Source organism: Nematolebias whitei, chromosome 9 (genome assembly GCF_014905685.2).
Source record: "Nematolebias whitei isolate Nwh7 chromosome 9, NemWhi1, whole genome shotgun sequence".
NCBI lineage: Eukaryota > Metazoa > Chordata > Actinopteri > Cyprinodontiformes > Rivulidae > Nematolebias > Nematolebias whitei.
Genome location: NC_056506.1, coordinates 42,094,586 through 42,106,585, shown reverse-complemented (window position 1 = coordinate 42,106,585; position 12,000 = coordinate 42,094,586). Strand labels below are relative to the sequence as shown.

The following is a 12,000-nucleotide window of genomic DNA, read 5'->3' as shown; positions in this document are numbered from 1 at the left end:
ACAACAACAACAACAACAACAACAACAACAACAACAACAACAACAACGGAAAAAAACATGCTGAAATGTAGCTGAAAATGTAGAACAAGTCAGCAGGAGAAAGCATAAAAGAACACAAAAGTTGAAATGAGTGCAAAAATTGAAGAATTAGCTGAAAAGCTAAAAATAGCATAAAAACAACTAAATAGTAGCTGAAGTAACTGAAACTAGCATAATAAGCTAAAAGGAGAATGACAAGTTGAAATTAGCAGAAATAATTTAATTAAACTGAAAGTAACAGAAATTACCATGAAAACTTGAATTTATCTGAAAACAGCTGAAATTAGCTAAAATATGCAACAACAACAAAAAAAGTAGCTGACAATGTGGAACAAGCTTAAATTAGCAGAAGAAAGCGTTTGCTAATTTCAACCTTTTTCAGGTAATTCCCACTTTTTTCTCCTCATTTCTGCTCCTTTCAGCCTAATTGGACAAAGAACAGTTGAAAAGTAGCAAAAAAACACAAAAAAACAACAACAAATAAACAAAAAACACAAGTTACCAAAAGGAAGTGGAGAGAGGACATTTTTTTCCTGAATTAGGCTGAAATGTTTAAATGAGTGCAACAAAACTTAATTAGCAAAAAAAGTTAAAATTAACATAAAAACAGCTAAATAGTAGCTGAAATAGCAGCAAAGGTCGAAACTTTCTGGAATAAACAGAAAGGAGGATAACAAGCTTAAATTAGCAGAAAGAAGTTAGAAGAAGCACAAAAATATTGTAGTTAGCAAGAATCTGAAATGAGCACTAAACAGCTGAAATTAGCTGAAAAAATTTTAAATTTGCATAAGGAAGCTGAAAAAAGCTGAAGCAGAACAAAATGTGAAAAGAGCAGTAAAAGGTTGTAAACAGATCTAAAGATTTGAAGGCTGTAAAATGAGCTCAATTCATTTTCTAGGGAAAAAAAAAAGTGGCAGAAAAGGCTAAATGTTTCAAAAAGCTAAAGCTGCACCAATACCAAAAGTCAGAGCACCCTTCTCCTGAACGAGCTGAATGTTCTGGCATATGATTTGTTGAAATAGTACAAAAATTGCGGAACGAGAAAGATGCTGAAAAATGTACGGAAGAAAAATTGTTCACAACAGTGTGAATGCTTCATAAACATTCATTCTATTAAATGAGGGGATTAGAAAACTGCATTTGAAGAGTACCAGATACTGTAAAAACGCAGAAGTATAATGAACATGTAAAACAATATTTAGCTTTCCAGTAGATTAATCCTTATGTGCTCTATTTGACACAATAAGCTTATCTAGTGTGTATCTGGTTAATGCAGCGTGTAAGATAAAATGACATTTAGAACCCATATCCTCCCGTTGCATCAGCTGTTTGTCCTTCCTGTCACTGCTGTGCTGGTGCTGTGAAGATTTTTCACCCTCTTGCTTCATGTAGCACTGAAGCCTGAGGATGGATGTGTCACAACAGTTAGACTGTTAAAAACTCATACAACTGACTGAGAGGTGTGTGCAGCACACACACACGTGCTGCCAGCACAAGCTCAAGAGCGAATGATGTCACCAAAAGCAATTTTTTTTTTAACTAAAGATGTATAAAACAAAAGAATGCAAATAAAAAAATGTGATTGTATTTTATCTCGTGTTTATCTCTGATTTTGAATCCTGCAGAAGTGGTTACATCATGTTCTGTGTGGCTCTAAGTCCTATCATCTATTGAAACAACTCTGTAATGTTTTCATTAGATTTGTTGTTTTCAAGATGAAATTTTAACCAGAAAGTTGAGTTTTATTTCATACAGATGGATTTGGCAGGAAGTGCCCTGAGTTAAAAAAAAATAAATAAAAAAAAATAATAATTCAGCCTTCTGCCTCCATTTTTTATTTATTTTATTTTTTTGGCACTCATATTTCCAGACTCTGCTTTTTATTGGTAACACAACAGTATTTGATTAAACTGATATTATGGTTTTAGGACGGTTTGGACCAAAAATGCAGACAAGCCTGGAGGACCTCAAAAAAATAAAAAATTGTTTTCATTAAACCAAAAATAAAACACTGTGGTGGCAGAAAACTTTTTTAAAAAATCAAATGAATTCAAGGACGGCACAAGAACAACACAAAGGCATGAGGTGACCCAGACTGCATCTGAAAATTTGCTGCATTTTGGTATCTTTTAACGGGTTGTTAAACATGTTTACCTACATTTGTAAACACGCTGCTTCTGTTAAGCATCCTCCCCTCTCCCCCTTACTTGACACCCGCTTCGAATGTTGTCAGCCATTAAATGGCAGTTTTTAGTTGTTATCATCCCCATAGGCTGCGTTCAGACTGTCCCTCCTTTACCTCCTTGTAGGTATAAAGGTATGTTCTTATCGCTGATAATAGGGGTTAGGTTAAGAGTCTTGGTTCTGTGGGTTAAGTTTAGGGTTAGGGTTAGGTTAAGGCTCGAGGCTCTGGAGGTTACGCTTAGGGTCAGTGCTCTGGGTCAGGTGTAAGGTTAGGTTTAGGAAAAGGGTTAAATTAAGCTAACAAAAAGAACTTCTGGTTTAAAACACGGGTGAGGCTGCATATTTTTATCGATAAGAATGTACCTTTAAACCTACTAGGAAGTAGGAGGGGTAGACTGAATGCAACCTATGGGGATGATAACAACAAATAATGGACATTTAATGGCTGATAACATTCAAAGCTGCTGTACCTGATGGTTCCGAGCCCAACTCCTCCATCTGTGGCGGCGACCTGTGAGTACCTGCCCACGTACGACTGCCTGGTTAGCTCGGCACTCACCCCCACCACTCTTTTAGGGGCGAAGCTTTTTTTAAGTGTAGATGCAGAATTGCTACTTGAAGGAGCAGCTCGTATGCTCGTAAGTGGTTGTTATGTTTAAAATTAGTGTTTATGTTATGAACAAATATGACTGCCTTGTAATTACAAGGCAGTCATATTTGTTCATAACTTTATTATTAGTAAGCCTGAGAGTTACCGGAGCCAAGCAAACAGTTACAGGAACACACCCTTTCAAAATAAGAGAGTTCCCGGATCCTATCCTGGCAGGATACGGCTCAAATTAAGCCCTGCAGATAACATTCGATTTTCCAATCCTCTGAGAAGAAAAAAATGTGGCTAAAATATATTTTTATCCAGTTGGTATTATAATGTGCAAGACAGCTGGCACTTTAGTATTAAAACAAAGACATGTCAACTTCCAGCATATCCTGACGCATGCTCAATAATCCAGGTAGAAAAAATTAACATAGTTAAGTCAGATCCTCTGGATGTTTTATTCTTGTTGAAATGTTTCATTTTTTTATCCAAAAGACTTCCAGTCCGAGGAGTCGACTATCCGCTCTTCGAACTGATGAAGTCTTTTGGACTAACTTTGGAAAAACTATTGTTAACATGCTGGAAGTTCTAACAGTTACCTAATGTCTACATGTTTTTCTATCCCTTTGACTTTTTCTGTTTACCTATTTTTATTTGTTTTGTTTTATACCTGTTTTGTTTCTAATCTTTCTCTTTTTTTTTTCCATTATGAAAGCCCAAAGTACAGTATAAGAATAAACATTTGCAAAGTAAACTAATCGAGGCTGCAGATGGTTTTAGAAAGCTTGTCGTCCTGAGGGGTTGCTGTAGGACAAACAGAGTGCCGTTTAGCCACAGGCAACAATGTTGACCAGACAACCCACACCGAAATGATCCACAGTACTTTTTTTTTTCTAAAGTACAAAAATAAAATGTTTTTCCAATAGCTGTAAAATAATAATATTAAGAAATTAAATAAACCTATGTGACATCACTGACAGAGGCCAAGTAATGTTTGAATTCTCTCAGGATGGGTTTGGAGCACAGAAGTCTGTTTTCATGCATACAAATGATTTTTTTTTTATCTTCTGAAGAAAAAGCAGCAGTCAGATCAGGCTTGGGTCAAAGCAGTTTGGCTGTTTATTATTTTAAGTTAGTAACGCAAAATACCATCATATATTAATCAGACTTTCATGCTACGACACTAGCTATGTTTACATGGACATAAGTAATCGGATTAAACAGCCATTCAGAATAAAATGCATCTTGTAAACGTCCCATTCGGATTATTCTGAGCTGATTCAGCTCGATCCGAATGAATTTATAATCTGAATGAGAGGGGTGGTTTATGCCGATTCATAATCCGAACAGTGTACACTTAATCTGATCATTTTATTCAGATCGTGGAAAACTGACCTGATTATGCATGTGGCATCTATGTCTACCTCATGTATTTCCGCTTGACTAGATGCTAATATGTCGGGGAAGCAAAACTGGTCGGTGAGCGACACATTTCTACTCGAAACTTTGAAAGAGCTCAAAATGATCTGTATCACCTGTAGCTCAATCAGGGAGTGCAGTAACGTCTCCACCGTCATTAAAACCTTTCGCGGGTCCATTTTGGGCCCTCAGGTTTGTTTACGATCATGATGGAAGTAGAACATTTTTAAGGGAAGTTTACCACTTTGTGCATGTCAGTACTTCTATTCTGAATAAAAGTCTGCTGCATGTAAATGCTCATTATTATCGAATTGTGCCCATGTAAATGATACATTCAGATTATTTAATACAAATATGTTTCAATCCGATCAAAGAATTTTGTGCATGTAAACATAGCTACTGACCTTTAATCTTTATCTTATAAAACTTCTCTGTCATCTTCCTTCTTCATTCATTCGTGAAAATAAAGAACCCTTCAGATTTTAATGATCGTGAGGTGCACAGATCAATAATTTGGGAGGCTGATATCCCTGGGGTTGTAAATTCTGACATCTGCTTTAATCTTGTCAAGAACACTAAAACAAAATCCAACGTGTCTCAAGACTGTGACAAGTCCCAGACTTTATGGGCTCAGGAGCAAGACAAGACCATGATTAGCATATAGTGAGACTGAGATCAAGACTTGTAGGGGTTGAGACCAACGTAAGACCTTTTAAAACCTAAAGGGTTTCCGAAAAGCTCAGCAAGATTGTCAAAACTGACAAGATCTCTGACAGTCTCTGTTCATCTCTTGGCTCCTTCAATTACTTCCAAGTGTGTTTGATGTGGCTGAGAACTGAGTTACAAGCTGGACAAACTTAAAATGGGGAGTTTTTACAATCAGACAAGGAACAGGCAGTTTAATGGTATTCCTACTGAAACAGTCTTGACTAGTCCTGAAATCAAATCTGAGATTGCTCTGCCAAGACAAGTACAGTTTCAGTAGGTTTGAGACAAGGCAGCAACGTAACTCCAGGCAGTCAAGAAGTACCAGAGAAACTGCATTTCCAGCGAAAATACAGTCTGAATGCTTATTGCTGAAGAAATTGCTGGAAAAACAGCTGAAATTAGCTATAAACATGCTGAAATGTAGCTGAAATTGAAGAACCTGTTAGCAGAGGAAAGCAGAAAAAGCATGTTTGCTGAATTTGCTTTAAATAAGTAGAAATTAGCACAAAACATGGTAAGTTTGCTAAAAAAGCTGAAATTAGCAAAAATATAGCTGAACAATAATTGAAAAGGCAGAAAGAAGCTTAAATTACCAGAAGAAAGTGGAGAGAGTACTATTGTGCCTAGTTAGGCGTAAAGCAGCAAAAACGAGCACAAAAAAGTGGAGATTATCTGAAAAAAGCAGAATTTTGCTAAAAGCAGCTGAATAGTAGCTAAAAAATTCAGAAACAATCTTAAATTACCAGACAGAAGTGTAGCGAGCACATTTTTGTTGAATTAAGCTGAAAATAGTTTAAATGAGTGCAAATATTGCGCAATTAGCTTAGAATAAAATTGCTAAATAGTAGCTGAAATAAAGGAAACATGCAAGGATAAGCTGAAAGGAGCATAACTTGAAATTAGCAGTTAGAAGTTAGATGAAGCACAAGATAAGAAAGAATCAGAAAGGAGCACAAAACAGCTGAAAGATCAGTAAAATTAGATGAAAGTAGCTGAAAGAAGGCACAAAGAGGCTGAACTGGAACAAAAAATGTGAAAGGAGCAGTAAAAGGTTGTAAATAGATCTAAAGATGTGAAGGATGTAAAATGAGCTATGAAAAAAAAAATTAAGAAAAGGCAAAACATTTCAAAAAGCTAAAGATGCACCAATACCAAAAGTCCTACCCTTCTCATGAAAGAGCTGAACATATTGATACATGATTTGTTGAAATAGCACAAACATTGTGGAACAAGAAAGATGTTGAAAAACGTGCAGAAGTAATGTGATTTGTTTACACTTCAACAATATCTCAGAATATTAAAATGACAATAGCAATGTTTTACGAGCAGTCTAAGCTAGCTTCTAACTTCAATTTGAGCAAAATTTGCATAGTATCTCTATCAAATATGTAAAGATGCTCCCTTGTTCTATCAGGCAGACAATAAAAGAGAAGGAAGTCACCATCAGTAACATTCGATTCATTTCATCTTTTATTTAGACAGGTTAGTTTCATTCAGTGCCTCGAACGCATTCAAAAATATTTTATCAATCCTCATCGACCATCTTTCATGCAAACAAGTAGCTCATTTGTGATTAGCTTTTGTATCATTGCTGGTGATTTATTTTTTCCTGATTTCAATCCCAACCCTGGAATACTTCTGTGAAAAGTTTAGACGTTTGGTAGAAAATGCTGTAATCTGTCTAAAATATCAGTGTCAGGTTTTGGGGTCAGTTTCTTGTGAAAAGATGTTTTGCCAGACTCGTTATTTTAGCGCCAGTGATAGGAGAAACACAGAAGAATCTGTCACTCAGCAGCATGATGCATTTTAAGTAAGGAGTTTGACTGACTGGAAGTGCTGTGGTATTTTCCCATAAGGCTGCATCCTTATTAATATTTCAATGTGCACATAAAAATAAGAAAATGCATCGATCACATGCATAAACAACAAAAGGTGGAATTTTCAGCTAAACCCATAACGGCAACAATGACTCAGGGAAACAGGAAGGAATTGATTAAGTTAGATGCAACGCCAACACATTCTTAATCAATTTTGGCATGGGAAATTATTATTTGTTCAGTTTATTCAGATGCATGAGCCACATTACTGAAAACCAAAAATGTGATTACTATTTATGCAGGCGGAGAGATCCAATTTCACTGAAATCTCTGTGCAAATATTACCTCTTTCTGGATTTCACCTCTGCCAATAGAAAGGCTTCTTGGGATAATTGAGTCGTGAGTTTTTATCTGGAAATGTGAATATGATCTTATGTTTTCCTAATCACAATACGTTCAAATAAAGCAGTATTTGGTGGCCACTGAAATAAGAGGTTCCTGGTTCACACCGTTTTGATTGTTTATGAAGCATTCACACTGTGATCCATTTTCTTTCGTAAGTTTTTCGGCATCTTTATCGTTCCACAATTTTTGTGCAATTTCATGAAATCATATGTCAAACACATTCAGCTCATTCAGGAGAAGGGTGCTAAGATTTTTGGTATTGGTACGACTTTAGCTTTTTGAAATATTTAGCCTTTTCTGCCTTTTTTTTCCTCTCAGAAAATGAATTGATCTCATTTTACATCCTTCAGATGTTTAGATCTGTTTACAACCTTTTACTGCTCCTTTCACATTTTGTTCAGGTTCAGCTTCCTTGTGCAAATTTGAACATTTTTTCAGCTACTTTCAGCTAATTTAAGTTGTTTTTCAGCTGTTTTGTGCTTCTTTAAGATTATTTCTGCTAACTACAACATTTTTGTACTTCTTCTAACTTCTTTATGCTAATTTCAGCTTGTTATTCTCCTTTCAGGTTATTTCTGCAAGTTTCAGCTTTTTCTGCTATTTCAGCTACTATTTAGAAGTTGTTATGCTAATTTTAGCTTTTTCTGCTAATTCCATATTTTTGCACTTATTTCAACTTTTTCAGCCTAACTACGCAAAAGTGTGCGCTCTCCACTTGTTTCTGGTCATTTAAGCTTCTTTCTGCTTTTTTAGCTATTTTCTGCAGGGTTTTTTTTTTTTTTGTTTGTTTGTTTTGCTAAGTTCAGCTTTTTTCCAGATAATTTTCATTTTTTTTGTGTTCATTTCTGCTTATTTCAGCCTAACTGGGCAAACATGTTCTTTCTGCTTTTTTCTGCTTTATTTGTTCTACCTTTTCAGCTAATTTTTAGCCTTTTCTTTTTTTTTAACCAAATTTCAGCTGTTTTATATATGGACCAAAATGAATATCTCAATATTTTAAAATAAATCATGGTATACGATATATCTCTTGATATATTTTTCTTTCCATAAAGTAACAACAAAAATATATTTCTGAGTTAATAAATGTGCCTGTGTGACAACTGGGACAAAGCTTTAACAAACAGCTGTCACTGTTCAAAATAAATGTCTAAAAAATAAACTATTTACATATATTAAAGGTTTTTTTAGACATTTATTTACATGTATAAGTACAAGTACAAATTGTATAAGTATATAAATAAATATGAGTACGTTGTTGTCATTGTTTACTGTTATCTGTACTTTATATGTTCCGTCTGGAACAGGTCCCTCTTGTAAAGGAGTCCTCGTGGCTCAATGAGGCTAACCTGTATAAATAAAGGTTGAATGAAAATGTTTTCAGATAAATTCAAGTTTTTCATGGTAATTTTTGCTACTTTCTGCCTAATTAACTTCTTTCTGCTAATTTCAGCTTGTTATGCTCCTTTCAGCTTTTTCTGCTCTTTCAGCTGCTATTTAGCTCTTTTGATGCAAATTTTAGCTTTATCAGCCAATTCCATATGTATTTAGCTCATTTCAGTTCTTTCAGTTTCCTTCTGGCAATTTAAGCTTATTTCTGCCTTTTCATCTACTTTTCAGCAATTTTTTATTTCAGCTTCTTTTCGGGGTTTTTTTTTGGCTAATTTCCCAATTTTTGTGCAAATTTCTGCTTCTTTAAACCTAATTCACCAAGTATGTTTCTTTCCGCTTTCTTCCGCTAATGTAGGCTTGTTCTTCTATTTCAGCATGTATTTTTAGCTAATTTCAGCTGTTTTTCAGCAAGTTCTTCTGCAATAAGCATTCACTCTGCATTTTCGCAGGAAATGTAAATTCTCTGGTTAAAATGCATCGTTGATTAAATTTATTCATTGCTCTGCTTTGTTGCTTTGTATGACCAAGAGGAATTTCCCTGAAGTTATTTATTAAAAAATATTAATAATAAATTCTTAAAATGTCTGTTTTCTGTTGCAATCATTCAAGTTTTTTTTTCATTTTTATATATTAAATACACTTTTTTTGCCCTTTGTTGTGTGTCCTGATTATCCACCTCCTTCCTGTTCCAAATCTGTTTGGTGTCCTTGGTTTCACCCTCTCTGTGCTGTGGGGGTACAGAGTGATGCAGACAGGGCAGGATGGAGGCAGCTCGTGTCCTGTGAACCTGCCTGTTGATGTTCTCTGCTGACCCTTTCACCGAGCGATCTATTAATCACGCCTTCCTGTCTCCGCTGCCCTTTCTGTTTTGTGTCTGCAGCTCGGGTGTGCGACAACGCGATGCTGCGCTGTCAGAATGGCGGCACGTGCCACCACCATCAGCGGTGCCACTGTGCCCCCGGCTTCACAGGCGTCCTGTGCGAGAGAGCTCGCTGCCAGGGTCCCGGAGAGTGTGATGACCAGCTGTCTGGACGGGCAGGGCTCCATCATCGCCCCATAGGCCACCGGCTTTTTCTTTCTCTTGTAGCGATCGCGCTTTCAATTGTTTCGCTTTGCTGAGAGTCCCAGAACCAAATCCTCAACTGAAACCACAAATGCTGAGACTGAACTTTCAACCTTACGGATAAAGAAAAATAAAAACAAAGAATGTGTTGCGCTCAGCATACAATATAAGCAACTCTTTTGTATATCCAAGGCCATGGCGGTGCATGGGCGACAATAAAAATAGTGCAGTGGATTGTGCACTGATGTGTCATGCTGAACGGTAGAGAGATTTATAAAAGACTTGGTGAAGACGCTGTTGTTTTGTAACGTCACGAGGAAAATGAACACTGTAGGCGCCCCCGCTTTGTGATAATATTGTCTAATATCTCATCAAAAAGAGACTGGAGGTTCAGCTCAGATCAGAATGAGCCACTTTCTGATGACGAACGGTAAAAAAAAACTAGACATAATTTCTAAGAATCATCTGAAGTTCGTGTAGAATATTAATGATCAGAGGGACATCTTTAAAAAATATATTCCTCACTGCCTCCCTCCTTCTGCTCCTCCCCTTCTTTCCCTCACTTTCCTCTCCCTACGCTTTAGTGAACCTGGTGACTTTATTTTGCTGAAAGGTGTCCGTTGTTTTGCCAAATGCTGCACATGTATTATAAATTCCCTCTGACAAGAGCCAGTCCAGTATAACTTTTATTTTACAGAGGCTTTATAGTCCTGCTTGAGCTCACCCATATCCGAAAAAAGTTGTAACATACTGTATCTGTATTTAATTTTTGTATAAAAACAGATATTTTCATGACTACGCTACAGAAAAGAAACATGTATTGCTTGTTTTTTTTTATTGCTGTGTCCTTCAGTAGACGTGGACTAAGTCAGGACGTTGGTTGTGTTTTTTTGTCCTCATCGCAGAGCTGCTTTCAGAACTATGTTTACTACACACACAATACACTTCCACCAAAGCTCAAAGGTAAGAACATGTATTTGTCTTGTTGTTGATCATTTTACTAGACAGAAACATGACATTTATGACAAGGTGTGAAGAATAAAACTGTGTATTGTTCGTGGACAGCTGCAGACGAATGACAAGAGCTGAATGTCATTTTTAAAGGATTTTTTAAAGCTATCAGTTCCAGTTGTTGGCCATTTCAAGCACCGGCTGCTGATAATACACGTTCCTGTTATGCTCGTGGAATGGGAGAATCGAAGGAATCCCGAGCCAAAATCTCATCAACTTTATGTAAATTTAACAAGAGGAGAAAAGAAGATTGCACGGCTGTCGCAGAGGTTGTCCATCTCCAATCTGTAATCAGATCTAATCCTCGAATCAAATGGTAAGAGGGGAAGGTTTTCTGATCTGCTTCTGCTGAAAGCCTGCATCCCGCTGCGGGAGCAACCACAAAGCTGCAAGCTCAGGAAACGAGCTTTAATTTGTGGAGGGTCAATGAATAGAAATGAAGGTGCGTCCCACTGGGTCGCATACTGAGAACTGAGACCAATTTCATTTGAGAGATTAATTTTACTCCTGAGGTTGTCATAAAACACCTAATTGTGCTTGAGTTTAATGTAAGTGCCTCTCATTAAATGACACCGTCTATGATAGAAAGCAGTAACCTGTTTTGTATTAAAAACCACAGAAACCAGAAGCAGGTATTTGTAAAAGGTTAATCCAAATCATTAGCAAGAAATGGATGCTATCCCGTAAGAAATGTGCCATTTCTGACATAAAGACTAGCGTACAATAAAAATCCAAAGAAGGAAACACAAACTGTGGGATTGTTCATTTTATTTAGAAAATAAATGAGCAAAACCAAAATGTGTGTGCACCAGTGATCTGTTAAATGTAAGCATAACTTTTATTTTGACCAACTTAACATAATAAATCCAAACACTAAGAAATCATGTGAGTTCAGGTCAATCCAATTGCTATTAACAATAAGGCTTTGTTTAATCCAAAGTTTACACACAAAATCAGAAAATTCAGTCTTATAATTTGAATTTTTTTTGTTTATCTTTCACTGAAACGGTTCCCTAACAATTACAGACAAAACTGACGTCATAGTGGACGGTTCTGGAAATTGATCACATTGATTTGCAGTGGATCCCTAACCACACAGGGTGGGGCTCTTTTCATTAGTGTTTTACAGCAAGAAGAATGTCCTAATGAATAAATTTAGTCTGTTTTTTAACCTTTGACCTGCATTAGTTGAACTGGAGAGCAATTAGTATTTGAGGTTTAAAACAAAAGCTGCCCAAAAATAGTAAAACCACTGCGTATGTAATATTGATATTACCTGTTGAATACATTTTTTTTTTTTTAAACAGATAAAGCTCAGAAAATACAAGTCTAACGGGGGATGCACGATATTGGCATGGCATTGGTATCGG

General features: G+C 36.3%; 1 protein-coding gene across 1 annotated transcript in view; it reads left to right on the top strand.

The window, feature by feature from the left end:
- Nucleotides 1–9,735, top strand: part of LOC119414740 (netrin-G1-like) — a 48,067-nt gene extending 38,332 nt beyond the window's left edge. The window contains exon 4 of the mRNA XM_037681850.1: nucleotides 9,437–9,735. Within this exon, the coding sequence (XP_037537778.1) occupies nucleotides 9,437–9,675 (239 nt within the window). The 3' untranslated portion in view covers nucleotides 9,676–9,735. The remainder of the gene's footprint in view (nucleotides 1–9,436) is intronic.
- Nucleotides 9,736–12,000: the final 2,265 nt, after the last annotated feature.